This window comes from Grampus griseus (genome assembly GCF_964374135.1).
Source record: "Grampus griseus genome assembly, chromosome: 2".
Classification (NCBI taxonomy): Eukaryota; Metazoa; Chordata; class Mammalia; order Artiodactyla; family Delphinidae; genus Grampus; species Grampus griseus.
The window spans coordinates 8,499,135-8,511,664 of record NC_139018.1 but is presented as its reverse complement, the minus strand read 5'-3'; the positions used below and the strand labels follow the sequence as shown (position 1 = coordinate 8,511,664).

The window sequence follows — 12,530 nt, the reverse complement described above, 5'->3', positions numbered from 1 at the left end:
TCAACCTGGGCAATGACTAACACTATCTGTTGAATTCTAATCCCTTCATTATGCAAGCATAATAAAATAAACAGAGGAGAAACTAGGGTAAAAAAGAACATGAAATTTAATTGAATACAGTAAGTCCCCTACATATGAACGAATTCCGTTCCGAGAGCGAGTCCAATTTTTTCCTAAGTCCAACAAAGTTAGCCTAGGTACCCAACTAACACAATTGGCCATATAGTACTGTACTGTAATAGGTTTCTAATATTTTTCACACAAATAATACATAAAAAAACAAACACAAAAAATAAAGAAAACATTTTTAATCTTACAGTACAGTACCTTGAAAAGTACAGTAGTCCAGCACAACAACTGGCACACAGGGGCTGGTAGTAGTACCAGCAGCTACATCACTGCTGTTTTTATGCTTGCTTCCAGACATCCTGGGCTTGAAATAAAGATACTGTATTACTGTACTCTATATAGTACTGTGCAGTAAAGTACACAAAAGCACAGCCACTTGAAGAGGATGCACACACGTGACAATGTACACCAGACACGTGAACTAACTTACGTGATTGGACATGTGAACGCAGGTTCACATCTTTGAAAGTTCGCAACTTGAAGGTTTGTATGTGGGGGATTTACTGTACAATTTTTAAAATAACCTCAATTCTAAAGTTCTGAAGTAAGAATAACAATTCTTTTAAAATCATTCAAATGAGTTTTTCTTATACAAGCCTTACTACTAAGTAAAATCTAAAATTTTTGAAAATACTCAATAATGCCAAACCTGTTTCAATGGTTTCAGCAAACTTTTCAAGTCCTTCAAAAGGCTGGGATCCTTCTCCTTGTTCATCTGTTAGTTTCTGGCTAAGACATTCTTTTGCCAATTGCATACTGCTGGTCATGAAACTTGACCAATACATAGGCTCAGAACCAGTTGCTGCAGAAAATATAGATTAATCTTAAATAACTTCTCACAGTTACAACAAAGCCATTTCTTAAAATCACACATTTCAAGCAGATAAATTCTTAATCCTCCAAGAGATATTCAGCATCATGGTGTCACCCAGGGATACAATAGTCTAGAAATTACTCCTAAGATTTAAACATCACCTTATAATAACTGAGAAGGAAAAAAAAGATCACAGATAGAAGTCCAGAGACACATGTTCTCATTACATGATACATATCTGACAAATATTAATTCACATATTCATTCAAGTATTTAATGGATATTTTATATGAGTGGTACTGTTCAAAATACTGTAGAGCAGGGGTCAACAAAATTCCTGCAAAGGATCAGACAGTAAGTATTTTAGGCTTTGTGGGCCATATGGTCTCTATCACAACTACTCAACTCTCTCACTCTAGTACAAAAGCAGCCAGAGAGAATGAATGAATGAATATGTATATATGGTGATGTTCCAATAAAAATTTATTTACGAAAACAGATGACAGACCAGATTTGGTGTGCAGGCCATAGTTAGCTGACCCTGCTATAAAAGAAAGAAAAATAAAATAATTATTAATTCTGCCCTCAAAGAGACTACAAGATAGTAGAAGAAATGAGATAAAATTAAGAAGAATTAATAGCCAACTACTGAGTGTCAACAGAAAATATTATGCTAGCTAAGAGAAGAGGCTAAATCTTCTGGCTGAGGGAATTCACAGGAAAGGAGAGATAGCAGTTGACCTAGGCTTCAGAAGGTTACTATAAATGTAGATAAAACAGAAGAGCATCCTTGGAGAAGGAACACACGAACTGCGAAGAGTCCTTTCCAGATCCTCCCTTATGAGAGAATTCCACCACACTTCCTTATGTTATTCAAAACAAACTGACAGAGATTACTAGAATTATTGTCTTCTAAAATTAAAAGTCCTTTTAATGAAATATTTTTAAAATAAGGGTAAAATATTTGACTTTCCTTAGTAAAGTATTACTATATCTACTCAGCTTGGTTAAAATATAAAATATTCTTGTTAATTAAATACCAGATTATTAAGAATTTCCATGCATAGATTACCAATTTTAAAAATACAGATACTAAACTTTACTAAGCATAACTTAAATGGTGTTTCAGGCAGCACTTGGGATCATAATTCTTCAAATATATCTTTACAAACATCACTTGTCACTGAAAGAATTTAAGTTCATAATTTAACATGATTCACCATCATGACTTTACTAGCTTATACATAAACACACACTCTTTGCAGTAGACAATCCAAGACACAACATAGCACAGTGGTTAAGAATAGGGGCTCCAGAACTAGACTGCCTAGATCCAGATCCCATCTTTTCCATTTAATTAGCTATAACCTTGGACAAGTTATTAAACCTAGTATTTATGCTTCAATTTCCTATTCGGCAAAATGGAGATAATTAAAAGTATCTATGTCAAAGAGCTACTGTGAGGATAGTACTTGTAAACCACCCAGAACAGTATCTGGCATGCAAGAAGCACAGTATACATGTTTGATAAATCAGAAAACATCATATGTGTAATTAAAGCTACCACACGCATATATTTGTAAACAATGACTTGCTACCAGTTTAAATCTTTTCCTTCCCAAAGTTTTCTTCTGAAAATTTTCAGTCCTAAGAAAGAGGTGTACAGTGAACACCTGCATACCCTACACCTAGATTCATCAAGATTACACACACACTGAGACTTCCCTGGTGGTCCAGTGGTTAAGAATCCACCTTCCAATGCAGGGGACGTGGGCTCAATCCCTGGTCGGGGAACTAAGATCCCATATGCTGCGGGGCAACTAAGCCCACGTGCCACACCTAGAGAGTCCATACGCCGCAACTACTGAGCCCGCGTGCTCTGGAGCCCGCATGCCACACCCAGAGAAGTCCGCGCACGGCAACAAAGAGCCCACACACCGCAACAAAGACCCAGTGCAGCCAGGAAAAAAAAAAAAAGATTACATACACACTCTCAAACTTTCACTGAACTATTTGAAGGTAAACTGCAGACATCATAACACTCACTCCTAATGACTTCAGCATGTAACTCCTAAGAACAGGACCAGTCTCCTGCAAAAGCTCAATACCATTAACACACCCAAGCAACGTAACATTGACAAAATATCATACATACATTCAATACCCAAATTTCCCCAGCTGCCTCAATAACACCCTTCGAAGGAAAGAAAGAGAGAGAAAGAGAAGTATGTACTGCAATTAGTTATTCGTGTCTTTAGTCTCCTTTGATCTAAACAGTTCCTCTACCTTCATTGTCTTTCATGACATTTTCTTAACAGTACCAACCAGTTAGTTTATAGAATTTCCCTTATTTTGGATTTGTCTGACTGCTTCCTCGTGATTTGATTCAGATTAAGCACTTTTAGCAGGAATGATACATAAGTGATCACGTCTTTCTCAGTCCCTCAGTCAGGACACACATGATGTCAGGTTAACCCATTATTGATGAGGTTAAGCTTGATCACTCAGTTATGGTGGTGATTGTCAATTCTCTGCACGGTAAAAGAAACTTTTTCCCTCTGCAAATAATATGTAAACAGTGGGAGATATTCTGATACTGTCTAAATATCTATCCAGTTTTTCAACAACCCTTCACCGAACGGTATCAGCGTTCATTGATGATCTTGATACCATTAATTTTTACTATGGTGGCTGAAAACATGGGAATATTCCACCATTTTTTTTATGTTTCTAAGTAGTAGCAATGAAGAGCTTTCCCTTCTCCTTGCCCCCCTTACATACTTATTTGTATTGACATGGACTTAGGGGTTGTTTTTATTTAGTGTGTTATAATCCATTATTTTCATTATCCTTTTTGATGCCCAAGTTTTCCAGATTTGGCCAATGGGAGCCCCTTCAAGCCCAATCCTGTATCCTTTTAACATTTCTCCATCAATCTTGGAGCACCTCCTTGCTTTCTGGCACAATACTTTGAATCTTTAAAACATAAGTCGCTTTTTATTCAGTATTGTGTAATAACTGATAATGGAAAAGAATTTGAACAATAATATATATACATATAAACATAAAAATATGTATAACAATCACTTTGCTGTACAATGCCATGCATTGTAAATCAACTATACTTCAAGTAAAAAAAAAGCATAAGTCACTTTAGATAATTGGTAACAAACAATTAAACCAATCATTATATACTAAAGTTCCTGTAGGTAAATAGAGACAGAAATAACTCTGAAGATACAATCACATGCCCCCCACATGGACCACGCCCTAATATTTTATCTACTGAAAATCTCACAAATACAATGCAAAATTAATACTGAATTTAACGCCATCAGGTTACTTTCCCAATCTCTGAAAATTAAAAATAGAAACAAACAAACACATAATATACACCTACCTAGGCGAGGTCTAGGTCGGAAGACCAGTTCTAACCCTTTCACTTCCAGTGCACAATTATCCTGCAGCAAGGAGCCCCATGGAACGGACAGAGAAATGGACTGTATGAATCCTTCAGTGACTTCTAAAGGCGCATCTGCTGACTCCAGGATCTCATTGAGACACTAAAGACAAAAAAAAAAGTGCATTTTGAAATCACAAGAACAAGAACTTAAAATTGTTGGCTTATTCAGAGATGCTACATATGCTCATGCATGTGTCAGGCACTAAGGATAAAGAAAGCAGAGACCAAGATAAGGATGATTCTCGGCCCTCACTAAGCTGACAAAACAGCTTACCACGAAAGACACATTTAACTAAAGTGGGATAAGTTGCCTGACAGAGGAAATACACTGTACTGTTTGAACGTGTAAAAGAACCTAACCTAGAGATACAGGGCAGGCCACCTGAGGAAGTGCTATTTAAAGCTGAGACCAGAAGGCTGAGGAGTTAACTGGACACAGTGGTCCAGAGAGAGACAGTAGCATGTAGAAGGATTCAAAGAAGGCAGACGTCAGAGTGTACAAGCACACATATTTGAGATACAAGAGTTTTGGGCGGGGTGGGGGGGCAGGTGTGGAAAAAGCTGCTTTAGGCTTTCCTGTAGCATGCCAGGGTGACGAGCATGCCAGGGTGACGAGCATGCCAGGGTGACGAGCATGCCAGGGTGATGAGCCAGAGATAAGGCTACATAGATAAGGGTGAATGGGATCCAAAAAGCCTTGTAATTAATGTTAAAGAGTCTGAAATTTATCTCAAGGGCAACGTGAAGCCAGTGAAAGATTTTAAGCAAGGGCGCCATGATGAGGATAGAACTTTTAGTGAGCCACTCCTGCTGTCATGTACAGCATGCATTGGAGGAAAGCAAAACTCAAGCAGAAAGGATGTTATAAGTAAGAGAAACTAAAGTTTGGTTTGGCAAGGATAGTGGCAATGAGGCAAGTTAGAGGAAGATGGATTTCTGTAATATATTAGGAAGTAGAATTAATTGTCATCATGAGGGGTAAAGACAAGAAGGAATGAAGAATGACTCGCTGGGTGCTGGCTTGGGCAACGGCTTAGATAGGGGCGCCATATACTGAGACAGGGTAAGGGGAAGATGAAGAATTCAGTTCCAAAGAGAATATCTGAGCAGACATCAAGGTGGAGATGTCTAGGAGGTTCAGAGCTCAGGAGAGCCATCTGGGCTTATAATACAGAAGGGCTTTATAAACACAGAGGGTAAATGAAACCACAGGGGTGAGCAGAGACAGCCTTTGGGAACTAATGTAGAGTAAAAAGATGAGGCTTAGGACAGAATCCTGATAAACACCAACATTTAAGAAGAAGGTTAAGAAAGAGGAACCTGCAAAGTAAACAACAACAACAAAAAAAGCAAACAGAGAAGTAGAAAGAAAATCAAGAGCCTCTTGCCCCAGAAAATTGTGGAAAGACAACATAAAGAGTGGTCAAGTGCAACGAGAACTAACAAGAAGTCAAAGATTTTTAAATGTCCACTGAATTTAGTGACATTTAGCGTATAGGTGATCCCACTGACAGCAATTTCAGTGAAGTTTTAACTACAACAAAAGGAAGACGGATGTAAATACAGTTAGTAGAATCATTAAATGGGTTTTTTTTGACAGACAATATACTTTTTAAATTAAAATAACAAAAATTTATTAAATGCCAGCCTACACGTAATGTGCTTCCTGTATGCTATGTTGCATAAGGGTAGTGTTGTAATTCTTTGTCTACAAACCTAACGTTGAACATTGAGATCTAGACTGGCTCACGTTCTATTACTGGAGGTTACTACTTTGATTTTTTTTTTTTTTTTTTGCTGCACCACAGCATGCAGGATCTTAGTTCCCCAGCCAGGGACCCGTGGCCCCTGCAATGGAAGCACACAGTCTTAACCACTGGACCACCAGGGAAGTCACTGGAAGTTACTATTTTAATAGACTTTCTTCACAATGGTGTTTGCGTGATCCTACAGACTTCCTAAAGAGTATATGGGCATGGATGGTTTTAAGGTATAAAATTCCAGATCCCCAATCTCCAAATATATTCTTTCCTAAAATGGACCTTCCTGAGAAGGGTACTTAAAGCACTGGCATCATGTTGGGTCTCCTTTCCCATATTCCCTTGTACAGTCTCCCTTCTCCCACTGAGCCAAAAATGGCATATCTTTTTCCCTTCCTGAACCCTCCCTTACGCACTGCCTAGGATATAAAAATCTTCAGGCAGGACCAGCAATAAGTTTTCTGGTCTTTCCTCACCTTATACGTATTTTTGGCATTGCCATTAAAAGAAATTCAAAGAACTAAGTGATACTGCTACTGCAAAATCCCTATAATTCTCATCTACTTATTTAGGACAGCAGTGTTTCTCAAGCTTATAACTATTTTAAAAATTTAGAGTGAAATTTATGCTGAACCCTATCAAATTCTAGTTGTAAGTATATTCATCTATGGATACATGAACAAATCAGGGAAGAGGGGGAAACACACCCATAACATCAATAAATATATTTCCAATAAGTTTTTATGTTTAGTTATTCAAATGTATAATATATTTACATTGTTTTGATCAACTGCCCTTAACATTGTAATAACAGAACAATCCAGGGGAAAAATTCACTTAAAACCCAATGATTATGTGAAGGAGATACTGATAAGATCAATATGGTAAAAGCCCTAGAGCAACCACTAAAAAACTCAAAAAAAAAATCAATAGTGAAGAAATCATTATGGGAATTAAAATGTTACACTAGGGCTTCCCTGGTGGCGCAGTGGTTGAGAGTCCGCCTGCCAATGCAGGGAACACGGGTTCGTGCCCCAGTCCGGGAAGATCCCACATGCCACGGAGCGGCTGGGCCCGTGAGCCGTGGCCGCTGAGCCTGCGCTTCCGGAGCCTGTGCTCCAAAGCGGGAGAGGCCACAGCAGTAAAAAAAAAAAAAGTTACACTAGAAAATATTCACTTAATGCAAAAGAAAGTTGAATTGTGACACAAATTTTTAGTATGATCGATTTCAATTTAGTTACATGTTTTTATTATAGAGAAATAACAGCATGATCAATAAAAGATATAAGCATAAAATATGCAAATTACGATAAAATCTTGCAGAGGAAGTTGGACGGACATATGAGTTCAATGGGAGAACATACAATGTTAAATTTCCAACTATTAATGGTGACCTTGTTCAAGCATATTTAAATATATAATGGCAGGTATTTAGATCTTACTGGGTAAAAAAACTATATTTTTATTATATCAGTATTTACATTATCCTTACAACTATTTAAACTTATAATGAAAACATTTTAAAGTCGATTTTAAAATGTACAAGGAATATGTTAGTGTTTCAAAAATTTTTTAAAGAAAACTGGGCAAACATATTTGAAGAATAGTCTTCTAAAACACAGTCTTTTAAAAGACAGTAGCTTGGTCACTTACTAGCTGGGTGGCTTTGGACAAGGTTTTAACTTGAGTCACAATTTCCTCATCCATAAAATAGCGATACTACCAGTTTAAGGTTATTGTGAGTGTAAACGAAATAACGTGTAAAGCTACCAACATGGTTCCTGGTACCAAGTAAACACTCTGTAAATGCTGATTATTTTTCTTTGTCTTCCACAGTGCCTACCTAGTACAATGATGAGCACTACTAGGAATTCAAGGTGTGCCTGGCAGGATGAAGAAAAGCAAACATTACGTTATACGCTTCTTTTTGATACCGTAAGACTAACTAGGAAAAGAATACATCCTTATTAGTTTAAGCCCAGGCGTAAGAGTTCAAATAAAACAGACTTAAAAGTCGTACTATACTTAATGTACAAATGGGCATTGCACTCTCACTCAGGCCATACATCAGACTGGAACAAAGAGAAGACTAGCAGTTCCACAGTGGGAAGGGTGGTACCTTTGGCTGGATGGTCCATTTCAGTGCACTGACACTTGAGCATACAGTCTACATAAGAAAAACAGACTTTTAAACTGAATCTTTGTGAGAGACAGAAAATGACAGTAACTTTCTGATTTCCTGGGTTTTCTTATGACCAAACATTTAGGAGTTGAATTTAAAGATAATAAGTAATTTTCTTCTTCACAAAGATTAGAATTTTAAATATGCCTACCTTTTATGTGATGACAAATGGCTATCAGTAGTACATGCTACCTAGCAGGTATAATCCAAAACACAAAACACACTTAATCTGTCTTTTCAAAGTAAAGATACCACTTTATTAATGAGTGAGAAAAGTAGCTGCTTTTCAAAGGATTTTTGTACTACGGAGAGGACATTTTGAAAAATTATATTTGGAAATGTTTCCACTGTTACATGATCTTGTTGCTGAAAAAATGTCTATTAAAAACACTATTTTTTAAGTCGTTATCTACACAGGTTACAAAGGTTTGAAAACATGAAAAATTAACTCAGTAAATTTAAAGTCTTCTTAAAACAGTTTTTTTTTTTTTTTTTTTTGCGGTATGCGGGCCTCTCACTGTTGGGGCCCCTCCCGCCGCGGAGCACAGGCTCCAGACGCGCAGGCCCAGTGGCCATGGCCCACGGGCCCAGCCGCTCCGCGGTATGCGGGATCCTCCCGGACCGGGGCACGAAGCCGCGTCCGTCCGCTGCATCGGCAGGCGTACTCCCAACCACTGCGTCACCAGGGAAGCCCTTTAAAACAGTTTTTTAAAAGGAGTTTTAAAGTTAACTATATATATATGTGTGTGTATATATATATATATATATACACACATACACATATATATATATATAAATGCAACATGTCCCAATTAATTAGCAAGAATAATTGACTGAGATCAAGGAAGAAGGGAATCTCACAGGCGATTTCAACACAATCCTGCGCATAATTGATGACTGAGATTTGAAACATTAGGAATGTTGTCAATAATAGGATTCTCCCGTTTGGATCTATGAATCTTTGTGAGGTATCTTTTTATCTGTCATGAAAGTCCTTCAAATCAAATGTCAAAAGTAACTGAATTTGCAATCAGAAGTTTAAATAGTTGTATCTAAACGTCACACCAAGATTTATCTTAGTCATAAACACAGCACACTATAATGAAATAAAGAAACCAGCAACAGCCAATGTTTACTGGATACTTTATTTGACATCATTTTGGCTGGGCATATCCCTCACCTTCAAGAAGCAGAACAAAATATAACCTTCAGATTAAGTCCAACCATAAGTTACTTTTCCAATGATCCTGAAGTCAAACTGTAAAACTGAAATATTACCACCTCTGATTTCCCATGAAGATTAAATAAAACCTCGTAAATAACAGTGCCTAGTACAGTGCCTGAAATAAACAAATGCTCAGTTACATTAACTGCTCTTTCCTTGGCTTGAAGCCATGTGATTAATAAAGAAATAACAGGCTTAGGAGTGAGACTTGAATTCTCACTATACCACTTGCTAGCTGTGTGACTTGAGGCAAATTATTTAACTCCATCTGTAAAATAGATATAATACCCACCTTATAGGGTTAATGTGAAAAGTCATTAAAGAATAATGCAGGGGCTTCCCTGGTGGCACAGTGGTTAAGAATCCGCCTGCCAATGCAGGGGACACGGGTTTGAGCCCTGGTCCGGGAAGATCCCACATGCCGCGGAGCAACTAAGCCCGTGCACCACAACTACTGAACCTGTGCTCTAGAGCCGGCAAGTCACAACTACTGAGTCTGCGTGCCCATGCTCTGCAACAAGAGAAACCACCGCAATGAAAAGCTCACGCACCACAACGAAGAGTAGCCCCTGCTTGCCACAACTAGAGAAAGCCCGCGCTCAGCAACAAAGACCCAACGCAGCCAAAAATAAATAAATAAATTTTAAAAAAAAGAATAATGCATACGCACAACATTGTAAATCAACTACACTTCAATAAATAAGTCCTTCAACCCAAAAAAGACTGTTAATAAATATCCAACCCTCCTCCTTAAAGACGGTCTATTCATAACTGTACCCAAAGGATAGACTTATGGGTCAATGAATTTTAAAATACCCATCAGAATCCTTATCTTTTGGTAAGAATTACAGCGATGCAGTACCCTGACACAGTGCCTGGCATGGAGTGGGTACTCCATTAATGTTTACTGAACTCGGGTGAATTACTATGTCCAACGTCACTTGGCTAACTGTGGCAGCATGGGCTAGCCTGGGTTGGAACTAGGTCCTTCTGCTACTCAAGCCAAGGCTTTTCCCACTATCCTGTGTACTCTCCCTAGTGTAGGTCATCCACTTGCTGATAAAATTACATGCTTATTTACACCAGTACAAATTAATTTAAGGGTCATAGTAAGGTGTCAGCATAATTTGAGTTTTTCAGGTTTCTACGGCTAAAGAAGTCTCTACTCTGTTAAAATACTTTTACATAAAAGAAAAACAAACAAAAAAAAACCCACAAGCTTTTTACACTGCTTAAATCAAGAAAAAAAAATGTTTCCTTTTGTTTCACCCAGCTACCACAGGAGAGTTACCTATATTGATGATTTCCTAAATGTAAACCGTGTTGGAATGTTTTCAGAATAGTAATACTTTAGAATGGTACAACCAACACAAACTGTAAGCCACAAACTCTAGTGGAACAAATAAGAGTTGGGGGAAGTGGGAGAGCCACTCCATTCTTGCCAAACTCAAGGCTGAATACACATGAAGTAAAATACTATGCACTGAAAACATACAGACGCAGGTTCAACTGTACATGAAGCACCTGTTAAGACGAGTCAACTCACAACCTCTGGATGACAAGCGGAAAACAGGTTTTTAAATGTCTGAACGCTGCAGCTTCAGCGCTTTTGCAACACCCGCTGTTATGATCTGTCACGTGAAGCAAACAGGCACAACCAAGCATCACTATTAGAGCCACACTACCGTTCACCGACTGGCCTTCTACACACAGTATCAAGCAAAAGCAGGCAAACCGGCAGAGGAGGCCTTCGCCTAACTTTCTTCCAGATGCCAAACGCTGTACGGAGGCCGCGGTGTGCAAGTAACCAACCCCAAGTAAATAAATGAATACCTAGGCATTCTGACATCCCCAAAGGTCCTCCTCATCCTTAATCTTTCCAGAGTGTCATCCCATGAAATACGACTTGTTTGCACAGAACCCCGAGACCCGTCCTTCCCCAAAGGGGCAGCACTGATCACCTCCTTCCATGGACCCCTTTCAGCCAGATTCACAGACACCCACCCCCGCCCAAACCACTGACTCCGCTGATTCCCACAGGGTAGACTCCATTACCTATGTTAAGTTTCTGAACACGTGATTTGGGAGAGCAAACTTGCTAGAAACAGATTACACGACACTTGAACACATTTCTCGGAGTACTGCCCCACCTGGAGCCAAACAATCCCCAGGGAGGGACTGAACGTCACCAATCTTGGGTGACACTCGTTCGAATCGCGCTAAAGAGAAAACTGAGTCCCTCCCGGCTGGCCGCCGGCAGCTCTTACCCATTTGTCCAAGGGAACTTGGGCGAGGGACCCGGTGCCCTGGTACAGGTCCAGACTGAGCTGCTCCAGGCTCAGCTTCTCCTGCAGAAAGTGGCCCAGGTACCTCTGCAGGAGGTACCGACAGGCCCTCTTCTTGATGGACTCCGAAAACGGCCAAGGCATGACGAGGGCTGGCAGCTGGGCCGGCGGGGGCTGCGGACTGCTCCGGCCTGGGGGGTCCAGGCTCCGGCTCCAGGCCGCTGCTGTGGCTGCAGCGGCGTCTCAGGTCCCGGCCGGCGAGCCCAGGCCGCGGCGAAGCCTAAGCCCGGGGAGGCCCCTCCATGCCCGCTCGGGGCCGGGAATCCCTCAGGGAGACCCCATCACCTGTGCCGCGCCGCTCGCGCTAGGCCTGGAGAGGACAAGGCGCGGAGGAGTCCCCGTCACCCCAAGTCCGGGGGCTTCCGAGGGGGTCCTAGTCGGCCCAGAGAGAGGATGCAAGAGATCACGCGAGGAGACGGAAAGGCCTGAGGCCGGAGCTGAGGCGGACACCTCCACCGCCGCTGCGCGACGAATTTGTTGTCATCCACGGGGCGCGCTCCCGACTGCGGGACGCTACCGGCGCGTCCGCGAGACCCGGACTCCAGCGCGCGGCCGGGCAAGGCGGAAGTGACGCCACACAGGGGGCCGAAGGAGGCGGGGAAAAGGACCCGG

At 40.4% G+C, this 12,530-nt stretch overlaps 1 protein-coding gene across 1 annotated transcript in view; it reads right to left on the bottom strand.

The window, feature by feature from the left end:
- The window catches only part of ATG2B (autophagy related 2B), a gene marked incomplete at its 5' end in the record, with an annotated part of 77,676 nt that extends 65,674 nt beyond the window's left edge, over window positions 1-12,002 (bottom strand). The window contains 3 exons of the mRNA XM_082647880.1: window positions 779-931; window positions 4,344-4,506; window positions 11,841-12,002. Coding sequence (XP_082504006.1) covers window positions 779-931; window positions 4,344-4,506; window positions 11,841-12,002 — 478 coding nt within the window. The remainder of the gene's footprint in view (window positions 1-778; window positions 932-4,343; window positions 4,507-11,840) is intronic.
- Between the last annotated feature and the right edge of the window lie 528 nt (window positions 12,003-12,530).